General features: G+C 40.5%; 1 protein-coding gene across 5 annotated transcripts in view; it reads right to left on the bottom strand.

Annotated features, from left to right (window-relative positions):
* Positions 1 to 26,445, bottom strand: part of PEMT (phosphatidylethanolamine N-methyltransferase) — a 185,071-nt gene that overhangs the window by 140,375 nt on the left and 18,251 nt on the right. For 4 of the 5 annotated variants that reach the window (XM_072597076.1, XM_072597072.1, XM_072597073.1 and 1 more), the window contains one exon: positions 25,052 to 25,159. The exons of the other annotated variant lie outside the window; for it this stretch is intronic. In XM_072597076.1, coding sequence (XP_072453177.1) covers positions 25,052 to 25,159 — 108 coding nt within the window. The remainder of the gene's footprint in view (positions 1 to 25,051; positions 25,160 to 26,445) is intronic. 5 annotated transcript variants of the gene reach the window in all.

Raw genomic sequence — 26,445 nt, forward strand, 5'->3', positions numbered from 1 at the left:
TAAAGTCAAAGGACTCCAACTCCTGCGATAAGTACTCACTGCTTAACAAAAAACACTGGGAAAACTGGAAAATTGTCAAAAGTTAGTTTTAGGCTAACATGTCACATCGTATACCACAATAAGCTTCATAAGATACATGACCTAAATATAAAAGGTCATATCATAAAAAAAAATTAAGGCCATAGAAATAGCAGCAGAATTCTTAATTAAACAAGAAATAGAACTAACTATAAAAATAAATGGGGCAGTTTGGAAGACAAAATTTAAACACTTTGACACAAGTAAAATCAATGCAGGGGCAGCTAGATGGCCCAGTGAATACAACACCAGTCTTCCAAGACAGGAGGACCTGACACAAGTAAAATCAATGCAGGGGCAGCTAGGTGGCCCAGTGAATACAACACCGGTCCTCCAAGGCAGGAGGACCTGAGTTCAAATCTGACCTCAGATACTTGTGTAACACTGTGTGACCTTGGACAAGTCACTTAACCCCAACTGCCTTGCCTGTCTTTCTCTCAAAAAAAAAAAAATCAATGCAAGCAAAGTTATAAGGGAAATAATCAGCTGGAGGATGGGGGGTGGGGGAAAGAGAGGATCTTTACAACAAATTTCATTGATTAAGGACTCATATTCAAATCATATAGGTAACTGAGACGAATCTATAGTAACAAGATTCATTCCAAGTGCTCAAAATATATGAACAAGCAATTTTCAAGGAAAGGAACTGAAGTTATCAACAGCCATGTGAAAAAAAATGGTTCAAATGACTAATAATAGAAACATAAGTTAAAACAACCTTACACCCATCAGATTGACAAACACAACAAAAAAAGGAAAATGGCAATTGTTGGGGGTACTGTGAAAGGACAGACACACTAATGCACTGGTGGTGTCCATTGTGAATTTGTCCAACCACCCTGGAAAGCAATTTGGAGCTATATCCAAAAAGCCACGAAACATGTATGAGTAAGTGATTTAAAAAAATCATGAAACTGGGCATACTCTTTAACTCAGCCTTACTAACACTAGGCATACACCTCAATGAGGTTAAAGACAGAGAAAAAGGCCTTAGCTATACAAAAAATGTGTAGAGTAGTACTTTGGAAAAAAAATGTGTCCCCATCAATTGGGGAAGGGCTAAACAGATTATGGTATATGAATATAATAGATTATTGCACTATGAACAATGATGAAAATGGCAAAGTCAAAAAATCCAGAGATTTATATGAATTGGTACAGAGTGAAATAAGCAGAAACAAGAATAATTTATATACAACTACCACAATTATGTAAAGGAAATAAGTCTGAAAGACTTCAGGATCATGATCAATGAAGGGACTGCATGGGACTTCAAAAGGCCTAGGAAAAGACTATAGGGATAGAGTAAGTCATAGATTTGGAGACAAGGCGTGGTTTTTGTTTTGTGTGACTGTACTATACAACCTTCTATCAGAAGTTGGGAGAGTTGGTCAGCTATTGATAGTGATGCAAAGAAAAAAAAAGAAAAAGCCTCAATGAAACATTTTTAAAAAACACAGAAGATAGCAGACGGTCAGAAAGGTATACAGACAAGCAGGTCACTTTTGTTGGGATCTTGTTAAATTTAATAGATATACACAAAAATGAAACCCAATAAAAGTTAAGAGTTTCATATACAATTCTTTTTTTTGGTTCTTCGTACACTAAAATGTATTTGAAATTTTTGTTGATGGTTGTCAAGTCCATAATATAGAAAAGGATTTTTTTTAAAAATTAAATTGTGCATGGTACCAAAAAAAGACAAGACATTCACTTTCAGGCAGTGTCAATATAAAAAACTGTTACAAGTAATTCTGGGTAAGGGGACAGAGACAGGAAGGGGAGGAGAATCGGCGAGTAGTAATGATACAGATAAACAAAAGGTACAATGTAACATTAAAAATACACAGAAGGGTTCACGGACCAAAAGGACAATATTGTTACTACCATGTTAAATTTAATATATACTTAAAAAAAAAAAACTTCACTTAACAGTGGTTCACATAAAATCCTCTTTTCTGTTCTTTGTATATTACAATGTTTATGTTTCTTAATGTTTCTTAAATTCACAATTAAAAAACAAGAAAATTTACATTTATAAAGGAGAGACAGTGAGTGGAGGGAGGGTGAAGTTTGGAGGAGGACATCCTTTTCTCCTTTGCCATCCCTATGGTAAGTGGGGGAACACATACAGGTAGGTGTATATGTGTATATGTGTGCCTGTCATTCTGCAGTGGTAGGAGCCTCCTATGGCCTCAGGGCTTCCTCCTCCCACAGTGTGCCCTAGAATCAGGGTAACATGGCAGTTGTAGTCAGTCAAACAGTCAAATCCCAAACTCCATCTGCAGTTGAGCTTTTATTTCCTATTTGGTGCATAGCCCAAGGCCTACATATGTTCTTCGCCCCTCCCCAGCCTGCCACACACCCAGCATCACCCTATACAAAAAGTTAAATCAGATATCCCAGAGGCTTCAGTATTCAGGAAGATGTAGCATGGTTTAGTCGAAAATCCTGGCCTTGAAATCTAAAGACCTGTGTTGGAGTCCCAATTCTGTCACTTAGTAGCTATGTGGCCAAGGGCAAGTCAATGAACTGCTCCAAATCTCCGTTTTCTCATTTATAAAAGGACAATGACTAAAGTAGGTTTTCTCTCCTCAAAATGCTCTTGTAAGGAAAGCACTTTATAAACTACCTAGAGCAATGAGGGGTTAAATAAATAATTCTTCCAGGACATGTAAAAAGCGGGTCTTGAATCCAGGTCATCCTGACCAAGATTGGTTCTCTCTCCCTGGCACTGTACCACCTCACAAAGGCAGTTAGGCAAGCCCCAAATTGGTACAGCCTGAGAAAAGGGCAAGGTTTCAGCTCCCTGGATTATGAACACTACCTAAGGGCAGGCAAGCCTCATATTTTCCAGGTGTCAGGATTCTAGATCTGACAGCGAACATTCTCATAGGACTGAGAATGCAAAGGAATTCTAGCCAGAAAGGAATCACAAGATACTGGGCAAGCTTGTCAATAGGCTTTACACTCAATGAGCCTTTGGGAAGCTATGCCAGAATGGGAATCATCTGGCAAGATCCCTTCTGAAGTGTTTAGCTCTAGGCCAGGGCCTGCCTGTAAGCAGATGGCTGGGAAAAAACTTTCTGGAAAACATCCAGGGAAAACCACCTGTACTTCAGACAGTACTGAGCAGGCATTTGGAATAGGGAACATAGGCGCTGGTATTTGGCCATACCACCTACTGGAAAGAGGAAATAGGCCTTGGTATTTGGTGGTTGGCACTAGGTGGGAGAGTATTGGACAGAAGCAGGAAAGGAGAGATAATACAGCAGAGAAAACAACGCTGGGCAGGATTTCAGGTCTGACTCTGCTTAACATAACTAGATGTGGGACTTTGAGCACATCATAAGCTCTGTCTCAGGCATCCTTATGGACAAAGCATGGAGCCGAATGAGCTACAGTCCTTTCTTACTCCTGAGGTTCCCTGATTCTGTGGAGCCTAAGACGGTAAGTAATATTGTCCCTGGGCCATTATAGCCCCATCCAAACCACACCACCACTTTTCTTTTCTCCTTTCAAAAGCAGCTTGGTAGTCACTTGGAATGCAGTACTACCACTGTACACAACAGCTCAGGCCCCAGGGGACTGATAGTGCTATAGCATTTCAATCATACAAGCGATCAATGAGACCATATTAAGAAACGAAGGGAAAACACTTGTCTCTGTCCTCAAGAAACTTAGACTTTATTTGATGATGCAAGACTCACATCTGAAACAATCATTCATCAATTATATATCAAGCACCTCTAGCTGGGTGACCTTGGGCAATCACTTCACCCCAGCTGCCTCGTCCTGGGTCATCTCCAGTCATCCTGATGAATATCTGCTCACTGGATCCAGATGGCTCTGGAGGAGAAGTGGGGCTGGGGACCTGCACAGCCCTCCCTCCCTCAAAGCAAAGTCAAGGGCAAGTCATGTCACCATTTCTCTGATGGCATGGGCTTCTTCAGCAACAAAGGACAAACATAACAACACCAAGCACCTGTTCTGTGCCCAGTCATGTGCTCAGTTCTGTAGGATACAGGAAATATAAGACAGTCCCTCCCTCAAGCGGTTCATAATCTAGCTGGGGAAGCACACAAATGTAAGGGACACAAAACAATGGGAAACACAGTATGACTGTGCAAAGCTAAGTGACAGAATATCCTGCCCTCAGTAAAGTCCAAGCAATGGTTCTGGATGAACCATCGATGTGGGTACTGAGGTGCCACTACTGATCTCTAGGGAAGGTGCCAGTATGACTAGAGCCTGCCAAATGTGGCTCCTCTTTTCAAATAGAGAAGTATGATAAAGGATAATGAGCTTGACTTTTGATTCCTGGCAGATAACACTTTGCTCCACCAATTACCATGCTAGGATCCCCTCACACTCCCCCAAAGGGAATATCTCTTGCACATGCCAGATTTAAGACTAAAAGGGGAAGTTTGGAAGTCATCTTTGGAGCTGCTGCCTCTACAGTGCAGGGAATCGGTGACAGCCCCAGTATGGAGGCCCACGGTATCCCAATTCCTGTCTTCAGCTGGCTATGAATATTTTTTAACAAATCTCCTTTAGGCATCTAAATCTCCCGTGGTTTCCTTTTTTCCCTCCCTACTACTGATGCAGGTTGTCACCACACAGTAGCCCATTTGGAGAGATTATTTGTTGGGAAATGGATAGAGAACTGATCAATTCTCTTCCTCATTTTCAAATGCCTCAGAAGTAAGGAGCCTTCATTCCAACTGCTGAAGTAAGTGGCCCTAACTGACCCTGCCACCAGAGTTGATCCACTGGCACAAACCCAGACAGGGTCCATCACATTCACCAGTGACTTGGTGGCAGCAATAAAATCACAGACACAGACTCCATCCCTACTCCCCAGACCTCAAAGCCATGACAAACTGTAATGGAATTGGCAGAAAATTCTACCATTGTACACACTGTGTTCTGGATCCTTTATTCTCTCAGGTCCTATGCCTTTACCCATCAACTAAGTACCGCAAGTGAAAATGTCACTTCTTCAAGTCAAGAATCTACAGGACAGTGTAGTTCAGAGTCAAAGTGTACTCTAGCTGAAATGACTTGTAGAACTAGGAAGATATAAAGTGAGGAACATAACCTCGGCAGGTAAACCTCGAAATGGACCACCTGAGCAAGTGGGAGGGGCTCTGTGGCCTCCAAGGGAATCTACTGGTGTGGAGGCCATCAGAAAACAGCCAGAACAAGATCCATATAATCAAAGCCTTCCAGAGGCTGCTGGCAGTCAGTCCCCCAATTTAGAGACCCTTCTGGCTGCTCATAGGATGGGCTGCAAATCTGCCTGAGCAGCTATCACTTTCTCTAGTCATAGGCAATCCTCAACATTTATGCATTTAACTTTCACTACTTCAAGCATTTTTGTGATTTTATAAGTAACCTCTCATTTTCATTTTTTCATTGGCAATTGTGCACATTCAGAGTTATGTGCAATAGAGAAAAAATGAGAGGTGCAATGCATGAAAATTTATGGAGCAGCTGGTATCCTACTGGATGCTTCATTGGTCTCATTTATCCTACCATAATTAAAAGCTCCCTGTACACATGCATATATTTTCATTGTTTATCTTTATGACTCAAGTTTATGCTGCAATTATGCCCCCAAAGCACACTGCAAGTCCTTTGGGCTATAAGCCTAAGTGTGCAAAGTCAGTGATGTAGCTTACTAAGAAAATAAAGGTGTTAGATAAACGTTGTGCCAGATGTCTGCATCTGTAGTTGGCTGCAAGTTTGGTGTTCATGAATCAACAATTCATTATGTCCAAAAAAAGAAGAAAAGTATTTCAAAAAAGAACATATTTACAATCTCTAATACCATCCACCAGCCAAGAAGGACACAGTGTTGGAGGTGATGTCAAGACCTTGCCAATCTTGGCATCTTGTAACGGCAGCAACTAAAGGACCAGCAACCTCCCTTTGATTTTCAGAGGGCAGTCAAGGTACAGAGGGTTACCGCAGTATAGAATGTGGCACCATGCCTTCCTGCTGCCATCTGACAAAGTAGAAGGTAAGATTCAGGTTAAAAAGTGTTCTAGTTTTAAGAATTTCATTTGCTATACAGTATTTATGGTATTGTAGATTTCATGTGTTATGAAAAGTGAATATTGTCTGAAATCAATGGGTTTTTATTGAGATGTTAGCACAAAAGGTCAAAAAGTTAGTAGCAAAAAATGCTTTGCATGTTACCGATTTCATTTTGTGTACAGCATTTTATAAATTATTTCATGGTTGCTGTGTTAGGAAACGTGTATATTATCAGAATTAATGTTTTGTTATAAAGAATAGTATACAGAAAAATGTATTTTCAGCTATCTCTAATGAAAGATAACAGGTTTTAGTGGTCGCAGGAACCCAATCTCCTATTTCCCATAGGTTCAGTATAACATCATTTGTGTTTTTGACTTTCAGGCCATTTTCCAGGAATGCTACCCCCATGAAGTTTAGAATTTGACTGTATTACTACAGGCTTCTGTTCTCGTGCTTGGTCTGCCTATCAGACTGGGAATATATGCTAAAGAAAGATGACTCTATCTACATGGTGATGGAAAGAGTAGCTAAGAAAAGTGAGATCAACCAAAAGGCCCAGGTGGAAATGATATGACAAAGAAAGCCAGGAGACAAGAAGTTTCCTTTAGAAACATGACAATAGCTTTGGCTACAATGTGGGGTCTAGTAGAGAGGGAAAGTAAGCAATCTCAACTAGGGCATCTATAAGAAGCAAGGGAACAGCCTTCATCCAATGGTAGTATAAGGTCCTAATGTCACAACCATCCAAGGAAGGAGGGGAATTGGCAAGGGCCAGAGCCAGTCAATCAATAAACTTTTAGTAAGCACCTACTATGTATGAGGGACTGTGCTAAGGGATGGGGATGCAAAAAGAGGCAAAAGACAGTTCAGTCTACTGAAGAGCTCTCAGTCTACTGGGGGAGACAGTAAGCAAGCAAATATGTACATACAAACTATACACTGGATAAATGGGAAATAATTAAAGAGAGAGAAGATTCTGCAGAAGATGGAATTTTAGTCGGGCCTGAAAGGAAACCAAAAAGGGCAACAGGTAGAGATGAGACAGAAAAGCATTCAAGGCATAGGGGACAGACAGAGAAAATGCCTGGAGCCAAGAGATGGAATGTCTTGTTCATGGAACAGCCAGGAGGTCAGTGTCACTGGATCAAAGAATAAGGTGCAAAAAGACTGGAAAGGTAGGAAGGGGCTAGGTTATGAAGGGCTTTGAATGCCAAAAGAAGAATTTTATATTAGTTCTTGGAGGAGTTGAGTAAAGGAGTGACACAATTGGACTTGCCCTATAGGAAAATCACTTTACTGGCTGAATGGAGGATGGAGTGGAGTGGGAAAAGTCTTGAGACAGGCAGATCCACTGGCAGGCTAATGTGGTATTTGAGACATGAGGTGATGAGAATGGTGGGAACACTAGAGTGGCAGCAGTGTCACAGGAGAAATGTTACAAAGGTGAAATTGATAGGTCTTGGCAACAATTTGGATTTTGGGAGGAATCGGAATGACTCCTAGGTTGTGAACCTGAGGGAGTGGGAAGGTGGTGGTTCCTTGAACAGTAACAGAGAAGAAGGCAGGAGGCGAGAAAGGTTTAGGGGAAAAAGACGGTGAGTTCAGTTATGGACATATTGAGTCGAAGATATGTTCTGGACATCCAGTTTAAGATATCTGAAAAGCAGTTAGAGATGCAAGATTGAAGGTCCAGAGAGGTTAGAGCAAAATAGGGAGATTTGAGAATCATGAGCATGCAGATGAGTTGATGAGGTCACCAAGTGAAGTAGTGTGGAGGGAGACAAGAAGAGGGTCCAGGACAGTACCCCAGAGAGGCACATGGTTAGATAGAGTCTTAATCTGGATGAGGAACTGTAATGCTAATGAGAGTTAAAGATCTTCCCTACCCATGGATGGGCCATTAAGGGAAGTTTGACTGGGGGAGACTTTTATTTTGTTGGAAAACTCACACCTTTTGTTAATTTCTAATGAGGCACTGGTTCTCAAGGGTTGTGATGCCCTCTGGTTCTGAAAAGTGTATAAATACTCTGAGGTGAGGTTTTGTTTTGGGGCTTACTCACTGGAAGTGTTTGACTAGACAAGACTGGACAGTGGCTAAGGAGCTTCTCCTACCCCTACTTCTCCCCCCTCCCCTGCTTTGAAAACCCAAAATGTTTCTCTCTCTGGTGACTATGTACATATGGTCAGACAGTTGGATCTATCTGTTGATCTGTGATGTATGTATTTCTTAGGGTCAGACAGTCAGTCTGTTTCTCTGTTGATCTTTGTTTCTCTGTATTTTCTCTGAAGTTCAAGGTGCTGACTTTTTCCCCTGAACTAAGTGAATGATACATGTGCTTGATTAAAGTGACTGTTGACCCCTCAAAAGTTGCTTTCCTTTTAGAAAAGCAGATCTAAGAACCTGTACAGCAGGCCCTCCTGTGTATGCAGGGGTCCTTGCTGTTACAGGAACCAGCAAAAGAGACTGAGAAGGAGCAGTCTAACAGGTGTGAGGAGAATCAGGAGAAAGTAATATCTCAAAAACCTAGAAAGAGGAGAGGAAGAGAGAAGGAATATGGCCTCAAACCCCACCTATACTAGGTGTTGTAACAGCAAGCAAAGTAGGATCTTATGCTGTTTTTCTGGATTGAGTTTTAGCCAATCAGACATGTAAGTGGACTCTAACCAATCTGATGCTGAATAGAACTGTATGTAAAGAGAGCTGATGTTGAGAATGCAGACACTGAAGAGAGCCAGAGTTGAAGGGGTGAGCCAGGGTTGAGAAAGAGAGAGCTGAGAGGAGACCTCCGAGAGTAGAGAGGAGGTCTCTGATGGCAGAGACTTGTTGAAGGAACCTCCAAACTTTGAAAGCAAATAGAGCTGTAGGGCAAAACTCTGCCCATGGGAAGGAGGCTTAGTTTAAGCCTTTTTTCAGAGCTGTTAAAGTGAACTGAGTTGTTATTACAGAGCCTCTGGACTTTGGAGGTGAACTGAGATGACAGTGCTAGCAGTATGTGTCAGTATTGTTGCTGCCCTGTTGAGCTTTATTTTCCCAGAGGCAGAAGCTGTGAAATAGAGCAGTCCCATGGAGCTGAGATACAGAGCAGGAGTGCAGAGCTGCCCACATTTAAATCCAAGTGAGAGTTGGGAGTGGTCAGCCCACAGAGGAAGAGTCATCAGACTTGGAAGTTAACCTCAAGTTAAGATGAAAGAGGACTTTGCTTGGACACTTGGTGTTGATTGGGGAAATTATTCTTACTGTGACCTAAAGGTGGACAGTGTGATATTTTCTGCATCGTGCTAGGGAAGACCCTAGACTGAGACCCCCTGATTTTGGGGATGCAATGATATATGCTATGTAGTGTGATATTCTTACTGTGACCTAGGGGTGGATGGTATGGTATTTTCTGCTACCCCTCAAGGATGTGTTGTGCTAGGGGAGTACCATCCAGGCTTTGCCTGGATAGTACTCTTGTCATGCTCAAGACAATAGTTTGGCCATATGCAGTATCCTCCAAGCTAAGTAGGGTCCCTAACATCATGCAATTGGTTCCTGGTGAGTGGGCAGAGAAAGTGTTACAAAGTCTGCCAGAAACATTGGCTTTGAGAGAAACTAGGTCTTGGTGAGCAGATCCAGATGACTGGATAAGTGGAAGTAGATTGGTTTCACACCTACGCAACCTAAGTCATCCAAAAATGGATCGACCAGATCAATAGAATTCAATAGCAAATTCTGACTTGGGGTGCAGAAGCTGCTGGCATCAGAGTCATGAAGGGTCCCTGATGGGTAATTCTACCATAATTCCTGGGGCTCCCTGTGTAACAGATGAAATCTGAAATAGCTGAGGAAACAAAGGTTCAAACTTCCAGAGAGGCTCTGTGGTATCTAGACTAAATCTTCACTACTATAATTTTTTCTCACTAATCCTAGTCCATTAACTATCACCGTTCAAAAGAAACTGTGGTACTGACCCAGATTGACTTTTTTTTTTAATCTTTATGTAGATTCTGGTTCTAATACAACAACAGTAGCTAACATTTATATAGCACCAACTATGTGTTAAGCACTTTACAAATATTATCTCATTGGCTCCTTACAAGAAGTCTGGGAGGTAGGTGCTACTAGTATCCCCATTTTATTGATGAGGAAACTGAGGTAAACAAGTGAAATGACTTGCTCAGGGTCACAAAGCTACTAAGTGTCTGAGGCCATGAATTTGAACTCAGGTCTTTCTAACTCCAGCCACAGTCCTCTATCCACTGTGCCACCTAGGCACCACTGCCTATAATAATTATTTATCATAACTATTATGCACCTATAGAAAGAGTAAGCGACTTGATCAGAGTCACAAAGCTAGCATCTGAGGGTAGATTTGAACTTAGATCCTCCTCAATCCACGTCCAGCTCTCTATCCACTGATCTATATAGCTGCCCTTACACTGAGGTCACTTATCTCTCCTGGCAAAATCACAGGATCATAATCTAACACATTGCATTAGGAATCTTAATAAAGAAAATGGCAAGCCTCCTCCTAGCCTATAAGTTCCTTCAAATTTTAGGATTCTCTCATTTCCCTTTGACCCTACCTCTCCATCTATTTGTCACTAAATCTTTTCAATTTTTTTCTTCAAAATGCCTCTCATAAAAGAACTCACATGGACAAAAAATATTTATAGCAACTCTTTTTGTGGTGATCAAGAATTGGAAATTAAGGGGATGCCCATCAACTGGGGAATGGCTGAACAAATTGTAGCATATAAATGTAATAGAACACTATTGTGCTATAAGAAATGACAAACAGGTGGACCTCAGAAATAATTGTTTAGACTTATATGAACTGATGCTGAGTGAAGTGAGCAGAACCAGGAGAACATTATACACAGAAACAGCCACAGTGTGTGAGGACTTTTTTTTGATAGACTCAGCCCTTCACAGCAATGTAAGGACCTAAAACATTTCCAAAGGACTCATGATGCAAAATGCCATCTACATCTAGAGAGGGAGTTATGGAGTTGGAACACAGAATGAAACAGACTATTTTCTCTTTCATTATGTTTGGTTTTGCTTAGTTTTCTCATGCTTTCTTCCACTCATTTTAATTCTTCTATGCAACATGGCTATTGTGAAAATGTGTTTCATAAGAATGTATGGTAGAACCCATATAAGATTGCATGCCATCTTGGGGAAGGAGGGGAGGGTGAGAAAATTTAAAACTTATGGAAGTGATTGTTGAAAACTGAAAACAAATAAATAAATTTGGGGGGAAAATGCATCTCATATATGCCCTTTTTTCTCTATTCTAGTGTCATTATCTTGTCCTAAGCTTATACTTGGATTACTAAAACAGTATCCCAGTTGGCTTCCCTCCTTGCAATCTTTCCCCTACAATCTATCTTGCACATGGCTATCTGTCAAATTAATGCCACAAAAACACTACTTTTTAGAATGGTACCACGCTCCTCACCCATGTCCCACCTCCAGAACCTACAATGGTCCCCTATTTCCTACAGAATTAAGCTTAAACTCTATGGATCTATGCCATCTCATCCTACCCTAACTATTCAACTTTATTTCCAACTATTTCCCATAAATACCCCACTCAGTCAAGCCAACATCCTCAGCACCTGTGAACATACTACGAAACTGTCTGTCCTCTAAACCCCCACTGAAATGATCACCTTCCCTCAGAATGCTGTCCCCACTATACCCTTCCTGTCTTTCAAATAAGCTCAAAATCCTGCTACCTCTTTCATGAGCTCTTGTCATATTATTTCAGTCACCCATCTCTCCTTCACTTCTGTGGAATTAAATGGGCCAATAGTACCCCACAATCAGAGAATCACAGAGCTGGAAGGGATCCCTGAAGCCATTTATACCCAAGTAAGAATTCTCCTTGTCTCTCCTGACCTCTAGTAAGAGGGACCCCTCTGTCCATTTTTTGGACGGCTCTGACAGGAGTCCTTCTTGACTTCCCTGGGTCCTGAACTCCTTCAGCACTTTTAGTTTGGTGTACACCAAAGCAAAGAGTGACAAAATGTCAGCGTTAAAAGAAACTACAGAGTTCACATAGCCCTACCCCCTCATGTTGCAGATAAGGAAACTGAGGCCCAAAGAAGCAAAATAACTTAAGGTCACACAAATAACAGGACCAGGACTAGAATCCAGATCCAGATCTGCTGACTCCAAATTCAGTGCTCTTTTTACTATATGCTTTCCCAGCTAATTATACATACTTCAGTAATCTGATGGTGCTATGCTCTCTCTGACATGGGTATTCTCTCCATCAGTACACAATACGACCCATCCACGGCTTCTCATATTGTGTAATTCTTGTCCCCATCTTCACAAAAATCCTGAATGCTCTATAAAAGATCTACACAACACACTAGAGGCCTTTCTGTGATTCTTTTCAAATTTCGTGAAAAACAGTCTCACACAACATATCCGGTCCATTTCCCTTCCCAGTTCTACATTTCTTCGATGCTGTCTTTTACACCACTTCTTGCAGGAATGTAACCACTGACTACTGTAGCCTATTTATAGATACTGAGTATCCTAATTATATATTCTCTTACATCAATCATTTTTGCTTCATATGTCTTAGAGAGTCAAGCCCCAATAACCCATTTTGGAAGGAGAACAGTCACATGTAGGTAGAATAATAATAGAAAGTTAAAGATAAACAAGAGCCAGGAGATCATCTGGGCCAAATGTCTCTTTTTATGTATGAACACAGTTTGTTAAATTACTTTAAGACTACATTTCGATTTTCATTAGGCTTTATTTCCTTCAGACTCTGGATGCCAAATATATTTCCTGCTTAGCCAGGAAAAGACTCATCTTATGTGGGATTATTTCAAAAGTGATAATGACTGGCTGAAACAGGAATGCCTGGGCTGAGACTGGCCTGGAAGTAGGCAGGTCTATGAGGGGCTGTTTTGAAAGCTCATTAACAAACTGGAGAAGGTGGTCATTTAGCAACCCCAGAGACTGAGTTCTCAAATCCAAGGGTAATAAACATATCCACCTCCACATTTGTTGTTAGATAGCTTCTTAATGAGCCCAGCTTTCCTGGCACACTTGGAATTAGTATCCCCGGGGACAGAGGGAAGAGAGGCTACTGCTTATAGTTCTCCATTCTGTGACCTGGCGCCCGGATGACCCAAGTCCTATGTTCTTTCCACTAATACCAACCACCCTGATGATCCCAATCCCACATCTCATCCCAACCTGACCACAACCCATCATATTCAATGACTGAGAAGCACAAGTGAAGCTTTCCTACAACTCACTAATTGTAGCATTTTGTGGAGCTCTGTGCTGCTGGGGATAACAAGTGGTCCAGGGAGGAAGTAGTAATGCTAGAAAAGGGGAGGATTTGAGATAGAGGGTGCAGACATGAAATCTTAGGAGGAATAGGCAGACTAACAACTAATCAGATAAAATAGTTCCATAAGGTGCCACTGGTTGAATATATTCTACACCTCCCCCCCAAGTAATAGATGAATTTCTACAAATGATCATAGGATCACATAGTATCAATGATTCCAAAGGGATCTGAATGTGAACTGAAAAGTTTAGATTCATTGAGGACCTAGAGGGCCACAGGTGGCTCTGAGGTCACAGGTTCCCCAACCCTGATTCTAGCCCAATCCTCATTTTATAAATGGACAGATTGAGACCAGAGGGACTAAGTTGCTTGCCCAAAGCACATTGCTGTTATGGTCAGGAATGGGATTTGAAGGTAGATTTGTCAGACTCCAAGTCTCATCCTCCATCTGTGGCTTCCCAAATGGATTTCCAACTCAGGAAGGGCAGGAGATAGGAAAGGAGGGAAGGAGAAGTGAAAGGATTGTTGATCCATATGTATATCATACATTGTTACTTTGTCACTATACATTTCTTCAATCAAAGCATTTAATAAGCCAATCATTATCGCAAGTGGTTCCACAAAATTTGACATCATCTTAAAGGTTGGGATATAACTTAATCTAATGTAATCTAACCCTCTATAAAATGTATAGTCGAGGAACGGACATCCAAAATGATAATGAACTGCCCAAAACCAGTTACGGTCAAAGCTAGGAGTAGAACCTTGGACTCCTGACTGCCCAGCCAGCTCTCCTTCCACTTGATCACAGCAGATGGGAGGCAGATAGCACAGAGGGCACTAGCTGTTCTTTGGGAAAACATGATTCACAGCGCAGAGGCAATGAGGGACTGTTAGTCATATCACACTCTGTACCCTTCAAAAACCTAAATGGTAACACCGTGCATGGCACAAGCCAGATCTTGCAGACAGGATGTGCTCTCTTGAATACATTGCTTGAGTTACTACTGTCACTCAAATGCTGCCCCAGCAGCACAGCCAAGAAATTAGTATTCCCCGAAATCAGCCTCAATCTGTGCCGAGTCCCAATAAAATCTGTTCAGTCTTGCATGTAGTTTCTCATATACTTTTTAGGATGCTAAGGTTGGCAGGGAAGTCACTGAAACAATGTTATTAATTAGCCCAAGTATCAAGTTCAAATTCCCTAGCCTAGCATTCAAGGCCTTCCACAAATCATTCATCTATTCACTCAACAAATAGTTACTGAGTACCTACTAGATACAAAAAGCCTGTATTGGGTGTTAGTGGAGATAGACAGTCTCTGCCTTAATTGAACTCATAGTCTAATAGAGGAGAAAAGGCAGGGACACAAACAATCCCAAAACTAGTTACATGAAGAACCATGTTAACTCAGGAGGAAGCCCCTTTTTCTTTCCCTGGTGTCCAGTGAAGAAGACAAGCTCTCTCACCCAGAGCCAGTATGAAGCTGTTAGCGCTGAGTCCTGCTGCTGCTAAGCAAGGCAGGATCAAGGCCAGTGTCTTACTCTTCCCACTTAGGCCAATGTGAAACCATGAACACACAGCCTTGTAATTTGCTACTTTACCAGTTGTGTCTAGCATTTTTCTACTCTTGGGTGGAGAAAAGTGTTGGAGACAGAATAACAGATTCAAGAGGTCAGTGGACCAGCGGTCCAGTGACAGGAGTCCATAACCATGCCTGGTGAAGCGCCACTGAGGCCCTCAAGAGAACCACAGGACCAACCCAGTCCAGCAGTGAATCGATCTCAGCAGCTGAGATCCTATACCTAATTCTGCTGCAGCAAGCAATCTTCTCCTGGTGGCTATGCCAAATTCTAAAGTGAACCTGGTGGGCTGAATTTTCTTTGCAGTCATTTTAAGCCTGAGCTTACTTTCTCCAAGGTACTGAAGGGGGCAAAGGAAGAAGGGAGGACAGAAAGTGTGCCCCTGGGTTGGAGAGAAAGTATATATTTCTGTTCTTGCTATACCTTTCCAGTAAATACTTCCTTTGGAAAAACTAATTGATGTTAACTAAGTAAATGATACGCTTCGTATCTAATCACTAGTTATTGATATTAGGAATCAGAATAGGGACTCAAATCAATAACTTAAAAGAAAAAAATCCCAACTTTCTAGGGACACCAAACTCTCAGGAGTAGCTGTCACCAGTCCTCTGGGAATCAAAAGAAATGGAAATTAGGATAAGGACCCCAGGAGTCCATATTAAAGCTACAAATCTGTTCAAACTTATTTTTCTATGCTTTGTCTCTTCCCAATAGGACATAAGCTCCTTGAAAGGAAGAACTCGTTCATTCTTTTTTATTTGTACACTTATTGGTTGAAAAAAAAATTAAGGAGAAGACAAGATGCCTTTTGTCTGGATGGGGATTGATGAAGGCTTCATGGAAAAGTTGGCATTTGAACTGGGCCAAGAAAGATGGATCTGTGGTGAAAGAATATAACAGAGTATTCTAGGGAGAAGATGATAAAAATGCTTCATGGGGCTATAAAGTCTAGTTTTGTCCCACTTAATTAATGTAATTTAACTCAAGAAACATTTATCAAATAACTACATTGGGCTGGGTACTCTTGAACAGTGGATAGGTTCCAGTCTGGTATCAAGAAGACTCATCTTCCTGAGTTCAAATCTGATCTTAGATACTACTAACTATATGACCCTGGGCAAGTCACTTAACCCTGTTTGCCTCAGTTTCTTCATCCATAAAATGAACTAGAAGAAGGAAATGACAAACCGCTCCAGCATCTTTGCCAAGAAATCCCAAATGGGGACATGAAGAGTTGCATACAACTTTTAGGGTTAGGGTTAGAGTTAGAAAAACAGCTGAACAAATTCAGGTAGAGGAATTTATCTTCATCCTTCTCTTCATCTATTCTTAATATAGATATTATTATGTCTATTATATTGTTATATTATCTATTATATTATTATACCCACCACCCTTTATAAGCTAGCATTCTGTTATACTACAGCTCATCCTGGGTCAACAGTGCAGTGGACCCTTGGAATGGTTTTCCCAGAGCCAACTCTCATGTTCTCAACCAAACCTCTTGTTTGACTCATGACACACACCTGTGAAATAACTGAGTGAAACTGGAGGGGAGAATGGAAGGAGGGCAGTGTCAGTGACTTAGGGCAGAGCAAACTGTGGCCCTTTGGAAGAGGAAGCAAGCCCAGCAGCCAGTGCTAGACCAGCAAGAGAAAGGACAGGGACAGGCATTCACAACTTAGCTCACTGTAAGTAACCCAAACCAGTCCACCAGGTGCTTGTAGGGCACCCCACAGTGCAGAGTGCTAGGAAAGGCCTGACTTTGGGCAACCTTGGGGCTTAGCCCTGAAGCCATGGGCAAGGAAACTGTTAATTTTTACTATGGTGGAGATGAGTCAATCTGTAGAATTCATCCGGGGTAGAGAACCTTAATTTGACAGGAGCAGCATGGTTTTCACTGTTATTTTTACATTTTCTGGAGTAATCCCTGGGACGTGCTTGGGTATGGCCAAGTCAGAGTGTGATGGGGGAGGAGGGGCGCTCCAGTTTTGAGGGGATGAGCTTTTCCTCCTTTGTCCCTAACGATGAACCATCTTATTCAGAACAGATACATCAGATTGCTTCAAGACATTTAAATTTGTATTGGGACTCCCCTATTCTTCCCATTACATTAATTTGTCCCAACAGCATTTTTGTTTTTCAGATTTATTAAAAATCACCTTAGGGGAAAAAACAACAACCTTCAACTGTCTGGTATTGTTAGTTTTCTTAAATTTTTGCATGTCTGATCTCTCCACCTGGAATATGCTCTGGTCAAAATAAGTACTTAATAAATATATTTTAAATTGAAATCTACTGCTATCAGTTCAGTGAAGGCACGAATTAGGTCTTACATCTCTCTAACTTCTACCTCCTAACAGGTAAAGAACTGACTCTTAATAACTGTTTGCTGACTGAGAGAATGAAATTGTTAGTTTCAGCCTTGAATTTCAACTGTTTATCATCCATCTCAGTACTACTTATGAATCTTAGGCTGGGAAATCACTTCTGAAACAGAACTACTGAATCAACCAGTGGATGGGCTCCCCTACTTTTTGTTGCCACTAGCAACAAAAAACTTGGCTCCTTCCTGATTACAGGAATTCCATCCCCTATCCCTTATCTCCCATACTCCTTCATCATCTATGATGATGTAAATCATCAAACAACCCACTCTCAAGCTAGTTGTCAAGAAAGCAACAGAAATTACTCCAGAAACCAAGACATATGAAGGTAAAATTCTACATGGAGTCATGAAGTTCACCTCTGCCCCACTTAATTCAATTTAACTTAAGAAACATTTATCAAGCAACTACATTATGCTAGGTAATCTTAGCAAATCTTAATCAATGATCCCTCCAACCCTGACAGCAAGATACCCTAAACAGGCACAGGCAAAGCCAGTGGGCTTTTTGTTCTAGATATGAGGCATCTAAAAGAAGACTCTAGCAGTTAGGGTTATCAACCTTTCAAAAGAAGATTTTAAAAAAAGTAAACTGGATTAGGGGCAGGAGGAGAGGGGGAATACTAGGAGAGGAAGGAAGAGTGGAAAAAAGAAATGGTGAGTATGCCAACCATCATGGTAGGTGAAAGAAGATGATGGTGGCAATTGGTAAGGATGACAATTTGGCCTATGGAACTGGCCAACGTGCTCCCCAAACATGAGCCTGTGGAAATCATGTCATAGACTGACAATGCCTGTTCCCAAAGCTTTCTGGTGATAATGATAGGGAAAGTAGCATATTATCATCCCTAGAGCACTCCAAAGGTGTAGCAGACCATCCAGGTAAATAAGGCACAGTTCTGCCCAGAGACAAGAGAAAAGATTCTCTTCCAACCCTGTGATTTTAATGAAGCCACCGGTAGAATTGTTTACTCACTGTCTTCACTTTGATTTAACTATTGTCATATCATGTAATCCAGAGATCTCATGACGTATAAACAGTAAACATCAACCAATATCCTTACATAAAAAGAGGGAAAAGAATTGACTAGAAAAGTTTTGGATGAGGAAAAGAATAATTCAGAATTATGAATAGTGTGAGAGCCATTCCTAGAACAGTAGTCACCTATGTGATATGATTTTGGGGTGAGAAACAAGAAAGACCTTCCAGTTCCAAAATACATCATCTACCAGCCTGATACATTGTCTGATATCCTACCATCACAAAGTAATCCCTTAACAAGACGTCAAAGGAGAGGAACAAACAATTCTTGAAAAAAAAAGAACTGTAAAATATTAACTATCACATGAAAGAGTCAATAATAAATAACAGGAGAAACGCAAAACAAAACAACTCTGAAGGTGCACTTCCTACGCGGCAAAGTGGCAATGCTGATAAAAGAACTGAAATAATCAATAGGGGAATAATATGCTATTGAACCGTGAATTTGTCCAGCCATACAGGAAAGCAATTTTGAATTGTGCTTTTCAAAAAAGTAACTAAATTTTCCATGCCCTTTAATATTCACTGCTAAGCATTTCCCCCAAAGAGACTGATAATGACAGAAAGATTCCGTATATAGCAAAATATTCAGAGCAGTACTTTTTGTGGCAACAAAGACTTAAAAACAAAATAGAAGCCATAGTGAAACAAAGTTTGTTGCATAAATGTACTGGAATATATTACACCGTAAGAAACAATAGATATGAAGATTTCAGTGAGGCAAGGAGGACTTATATGGACACAGGCTGAGTGAAGTAAATAAAACCAGAAAAACAAAATATACAACTGCCACAATGTAAGCAGAAGCAACAGTAAAAATGAAACTAAATCATACATAATTACCAAACTTGTCCAAAGTGAAAAGATAAGAAAGCGAAACTCCCTTACTTGTAACAGTGAAGGAATACATGTGGGTCATTTCCTTTTCTATTACACTCAGTCAATATGCTGGTTAATTTTATTTAACGGGGGTTTTTTTCTAGTTCTTTTCAATTTATGGTAACAAAGAAAGGCTTAAAGGAGAGGGAAGAAATTATTTGGAAATGAAGGTGATACAAAAACAGTAACAACAAAAATCAATAAAAATGAAAAACCAAAGGAATTACCTTGCATTGAAAAATAATATTTTTCAAAATGCAAATCCCCCGGGGAGGGGGCAAAAATTAAGCTTGTCATCTACTTTCACCATAAGGTGAATTCATTTATCAGATCCTTTCCTCTGTGAGGATGGATAAGGCATGAATGCAGGGGATTCTTAATCTGGGGTCCATGAATTTGCTTTTTTAAATATTTTGATAATATTTTAAATATTTAAATATTTAATGTTTTGATTGTATTTCAATGTAATGTGTTTCCTTTGTAATTCCAGGTGTTTCATTTTATGTATTTGAAAACATTCTGAGGAGTCTATAGGATTCACTAGACTGCCACAGGGTTCTGTGACACAAAAATGGCTGAGAACGTTTGCATTATAGAAATGAAAACTTTGATGGCGGAAGCGAACCAGAATAATTTGGAAATATGAGACAGGATGGGGTGGTTAACCTTCCCACATATACCACAGTAAATGTATCTAAAAAAGAGAACCCTAAAGAGTAATGATCAGGAACATCAATGAGAAGTAGCAATAAGCTTCACCACCCTGTCTAGGACCTCACAAGAAGACCAGAAACCTCAGAGAAGAGCAGGGATAGGGGATGCAAAAAGGCAGTGAGGTAACAGCAAATAGCTTGACGGCTTCAGGCACTCTGAGCGGGGACTGTGGGGAGGCTGTATCCAGCCTGACCTCACAGGGCCTGAAACAAGGGGAGCTTTTGAACCAGCAAGCTCCAGGGAAGATGGATGTCAGAACAAGCCCTGATACATGTAGGCCCAAAGCCAGAGAGACCACAGAGCTGGTCCTTCAGAGCTTCATCATGAATGACTGCAAAAGGCCCTTCCTCTAAGAGCTCAGAATCATCCTTGTATTTCAAAGATGATAGGAAGAAGGAACTTGAAGGAGAAGAGGCCCCTACTCTAACATCTCTCACAAATGTTCATCTGTTACTTATTTAAAGACCTGTAGAAAGATAGGAATCTACGACCTCCTAAGATAGCTGATTTCATTTATATTTAATCACTGGGGTAGCTAGGTGGTACAGTGGATAGAGCACGAGTCAGGAGGATCTGAGTTCAAATTTCATCTCAGACACTTGACACTCACTAGCTGTGTAATCTTGGGCAAGTCACTTAACCCCAATTGCCTCATCCTGGGTCATCTCCAATCATCCTGATGAATATCTGGTCACTGGATTCAGATGGCTCTGGAGCAGAAGTGAGGCTGGTGACCTGCACAGCCCTCCCTCACTCAAACAAACAAAGTCAAGTGCAAGTCATGTCATCATTTCTCTGATGGCATGGTCTTCTTTGGCAATGAAGGATGAACACACACACACACACACACACACACACACACACACACACACACACACACCCATATATAGGCTAGGCTGGTTCTTTTCCTAAAAACCAAGGAATCTGTCTCCAAGTCTTGATTGGCCCAATAATATTTCTTATTAAGGAATAAGCTGCCTAGCTGAGGGTAAAATTTCCTGGTGGCCTCCAACCATATTAAGGTGGCTTCTGATTCACCTAAAGGCATAAAAAGGTTTGTCCCTGTGGAGTCTGGGCCCTTTAGATTTGGAGGATCCCCAAAAGCTCTAAGAATCACCATATACTACTCTGATAATCAGATTCATTTCTTTTCTTTATGGAGAACAGGGGATTCAAGTCTACCTAAGAAGAATGCTACACCCTCACTGAGTATCTCTTCTATTAGTAAGCCTTTTTTCGTTAACTGCTGAATGACCTACAAGCATCTTATTTCATTTCAATATCAGACCTAATCTGCTAGGGGATCAGCCTACTATAGGGGCAGAGCTGGCCTCCAATACTACCTAAATTAATTCACAGATTCAATGCCATACCAAACTACCAAAAGGTTACTTTATAGAATGCAAAAAATAATACCCAAATTAATGTAGAAAAACAAAAAGGTAAAAATTTCAAAGGAAATTATAAAAAGGTAGAAAAGGAAGGGAATCTAACAGCACCAGGTGACTTTAAACTATGCTAAACAGTGAAAGTCATAAGAATTATTTGATACTGGTTAAAAACTCAAAAAGTTGATCAATGAAACAGACAAAGTACTGTATATAAGAAGCAATTGAACATAGTAGCACCATGATCAATAAATCCAAGGACTCCAACTAGTAGGATAAAAATTCACTATATAGAAGAAAAAAAATCAATGAACTACTACTAGAAAAGATGGAAAGTAGTCTGGCACAAAATAGGCTTTGACCAACACCTCACCATATCACAATAAGCTCCAAACGAATACATGATCTAAAGATATATAAAAGATCGCATTGTAAACTAAACGACAAAAGAGATACCTTTTACAACTATGGATAAAAGAAGAGCTCTTGACCAAATAAGGGCTAAAAGGATCACAAGGAGATAAAACAATTTCAATTGTTCAAAACAATTTCAAAGACATAAAACTGAAAGTTTTTGCACAAACAAAATCAATGCAGTTAGAATAAGAAGGCAAATGGTTTACTAGGGAAAAAAAATCTTTGCAGCGAATTTCTCTGTATGGCATACACGATATATAAATGTATTAGAAACAGAATCACTTCCCAATATAAAAATGACCAAAGTACGTGAACAGGCAAGGAAAGAAAGGCAAGCTATCAACAGTCACATGGGGAAAAAAATGCTTCAAATCACTAATAATTAGACAAAAGGCAAATTTAAATAACTCTAAGATTCTACCTCACATCCATGTGATTGGTAAAAGTGACAAAAAAGGAAAATAGAAATTGTTAGAGAAGCTGTGGGATGCCAGGCGCTGTTGAGGGACATATGAAATGATCCAACCACTCTACAAGGCAATTTACAAGTAGGACTGAAAACTCACTAAACTTTCTGACCTTGCGATATCACTAGTGGGTCTGTAACCCAAGGAATCAAAGAGAAAGGGAAGGAACAGAATCAGGGGAACAATTTATACAGTAAAAACAACAACAACGTAAAGAAATGCAACTTTAAATTACTTAAGACAGCTAATCAAGGAAGTGGTCAACCAAGACTCCAAAAGACTGATGATGGCAGACTAGAAGTATAGAAATTGTTTTGCAATGTACCCATTGTCCATTAGATACAATAGCTTGTAACAAAAAGCTGTTTGTTACAAGGACTTTTTTTTTTTTGCTGGAGGGGGATGACTTATTGGAGTAGTGAAGTGGTGTAGTGGATAGAGTGCCAGGCCTAAAGTCAGGAAGACCCATCTTCCTGAGTTCAAATCCAGCCTCAGTCACTTACTAGCTATATGACCCTGGACAAGTCACTTAATTTTGTTTGCCTCGGTTTCCTACATCTGTAAAATGAGCTAGAGAAGGAAATGGCAAATCACCCCAGTGTCTTTGCCAAGAAAACCCCAAATGAGGTTGTAAAGAGTAGGATACAATTGAAACAAATGAACTACAATAATGGATTACATATTGGGGAGATTTAGTGAGGTAGCCATAATGAACCAAAGGAAATTAACGTCTATGAAACATTTAAAAAATGAATAGAACAGAAGGAAGTTTAGAAGGGACCACAAACAAGCAGGACAATCAATGTTGGTATTACCAAAATTATACACTTTTTAAAAAAAGCTGTTCTGTCATAGAGATCATGATTTCACATACACTCTGCTTTCCTTGTTCTTTGTGTATGAGAATACTCATTTATTTATGTTCATAATAAAGAAAAAAAACAAAGGAGATGAACTAGAGGATCCTTAAAGTATTGTTCCAGTTCTAAATTCTACAGTCCTTCTTGTTTCACTACCACCAAGAACATCTAAACTGAACATTCTTCAGAGGCAAGTCAAGAGACAAGTCAACCTTGGACATCTTGAGAGGGGATTCTAACAGAGTAAAAAGATACAGTTGTCACCAAACACATAGGCATCTGGAACCTGTTACTTGTGCTGCAGAAAGCTGTATAGGACACAGTTTAGAACACATGGGCCATTTAGGATACAATTTTCAAAATTTAGGTACAGATCCCTTAAACTTTCCAACTGGCATCCAACAAAAGCACTAACCATCATGCCTGTGAACAAAGCTTAAGAAAAGGAGCTTCAGAGATGCTGATGTGCTTCTAATGATGCAAGAACTGACTAGGATGGCATCATCACGATGACCAAAGGACCCAATCAGCATGTGTTCTTCCTACTGTACCTCAACACTTTTTCCCTGTGAAGGATATTCATATAAAAGCAATGATGCTGGTCATCTATGGAGCACCTTATCCATTTTAAGACTCTTCCACATCCATGATCTCTCTTGGGTATCACAACCAGAGCCAGAACTAGGGAGGCAGCTAGGAAGAGTGGGTGGGGCTGGGGAAAGGTGGCAATATGGATGAGTTCTCACTGTCCCTCACTGGTGAGGACTTTGTTCCATCACTGATGAAATTTCACTGTACAAAGTATAAAAGTCCTCACTAAGGATTTACTTTTCCTTCATAAGGTGCAGAATTCCCTTGACAAGGTTAACTCTTTGACAAAGTATGAACTGCTCTTATCCAGGATATCACTAAATTAACCTCATTTTGAAGATGAGATTCACAGATTGCCTACTTGGCACCCTACTGCTCTTGAAGTTAATGTTTGTATGCTTAGCTTGGTTTGATCTTTAAAAGAAAGGCAAGAGAGCAAGAGCCAATCAAGGAGAGAAGAGAACCAGTGATGAGAAAGCCAAAGAAAGGCAGTAGAAAAAGCTCTGCAGTGGTCAAGAGGAAGCCTGCCTAGCTACTAGCCCCCTTTCAGGGAAGCACTTAGCTCTAGATGAGGAGGGAACCAGGTGACCCACAAGACTTCAGTACAGGCAGGGTTGAAGCAGCAAAGAGTTTCTGGGCCATTCTGGGAACTGTAGGAACACTAAATAGTAACATTTTCTCACAAGAGATTTCTGATTTTGGGTGATATCTATTAAATGTCCATTAGGCACACACCAATGCCCTAAGAGTCAGATTTCTAATTCAGGCATAAGGATACACAGGAAAGGGCCTCAGATATATTTATTCATGTCAGTCATCCAAACTCACTTGCCTGCTCTTCAGTGAGATCTTAGCAGACAGCCTGACATTCTAGGCCCTCAACAACAGTCTGGCCTTCACTCAGCTTTCTAATCTTACCTCCCAGAGCTCCCCAACCTTGCCCTATAATCCAAAGTTGAAATCAAATCATTTTTGTGGGACCCAATGTGTGCAGTATTATTGTGTTCAAAGGATAACAGAAGTAACTGTAACATAAAGTGAGACATTTCTTCCCATTTCAAGCTTGCTCCATAGCAGGAAAGGAAGGAAGATAAGAAATGGGGACTCAAAACTTGATCAATATGACCAAAAAAAGGGTCAAAGTAAATACTGTCTGCCTGACTTCTGGGAATCTATCCAAAAGGGAAATGTGTCCTTGGGAAATATTACATCATATGGTTTATCTGACAGTGGAACTACCTGGTGTATGTAACCATGTAGTATGAGCATGCATCATGCCAAACAAGCTTACCACGTTCCAGAAAAGGGGATTGAAAATGATGCAGAGGGCAGCAGCCACAAAGCTGAAATCTGTGACATCGATGTAGCCAAGAAGCCGGGTCATAACGGAAAGCTCTGCCTGGAAGGAACACAGCTCCATTAGTGGGCCAGCCTCTCTGGCAAAGACATGTAAGCTCAAATCTCAGGACCCCAACTGATGCAAAGGGTCCTCCATGAGACATCATACTCAGAAATATCTTCACCCAACCTTCTTGAATCCAAACTCATCTCCTCACCAGATCCCAATATCTGCCATGATCATTCTTACCTGGGCCTTTGCTTATACTATTCACCTGCCCTGAAATGACCTCTCCCCTCCTCTCCCTAATTCTTCAGGGCCCTGCCCTGCTCCACTGTTACCTCCTCCAATAAGTCTTCCCTGAATACCCTAGCCCCCACCCCATAATGATAATAGTGATAATAATAGCTAATATTCATATAGTATTTACAATATGCCACACACTGTGCAAAGCACTTTACAATGATTATTTTATTTGAGTTTCAGGACAACTCTGAATTAAAGGTGCTATTATCCTCCCCATTTTACAGATGATAAAAATCGAAGCAAAGAGAGATTAAGTGATCTGCCTAGGGTTACATAGCTAATAAGTCTCTGAGGCAGGATTTGAACTCTATCTACTATACCACCTAGCTGTCTGTAAGTTTTTAACCTCTTTCTGGGCAAGGTAATGTCTTCACTTCAACAGCCATAATGTGCCCATAGTAGAATCATATTAAAATCCTCCTTTAACCAAGACTGATGGCTCACACTTATAATTCCTGCTACCAGGGAGGTTGAAGCTGGTAGATGGCTTGAGGTCAGTAGCTCTGAGTTCTAGCAGAACTAAGCAGATTCAGCAACCACATTAAATTAAAGCCCAGCACCAATACGGTAAGCCCCTGGGACTGGGGAAGGCACCAGGCTGCCTAAGGAGGGGAAAATCAACTCGTGTAAAAAAAAAAAAAAAAGAACAGATGGAAACTTCTATATAGACCAAGCATGGGATCAGGCCTGTGACTGGTCTCTGTACTTAGTCTGATTGAGAAAGGGAGACTCAAATTTAAAAAAATAAGACAAAACTTCCTTTTTAGTTTCTCCAAAAATATTAATAAATGACATTTCTCTGGTCTAAAAAGGGAAAGAAAAAAAAAAAGCTCCTTCCAGACACCCCTTCTAAAAGGGAGGGTAGAGTCAGAACAAAAAGATCTTTCATAAAAGAATAGATTAAGGATGGAAACCAAAGTTTGAAAAAAATAAAAAAGACCTCTCTCCAGTCTTATTTATCCCTAGAAACATCCACCCAAAGGAAGTGTCCTTCATTCCTTTCAAAGGAAAGCTCTCTCTTCTATTATCCAGAAGAGATT

This window comes from Notamacropus eugenii, chromosome 3 (assembly GCF_028372415.1).
Source record: "Notamacropus eugenii isolate mMacEug1 chromosome 3, mMacEug1.pri_v2, whole genome shotgun sequence".
In the NCBI taxonomy this organism is placed as follows: Eukaryota; Metazoa; Chordata; class Mammalia; order Diprotodontia; family Macropodidae; genus Notamacropus; species Notamacropus eugenii.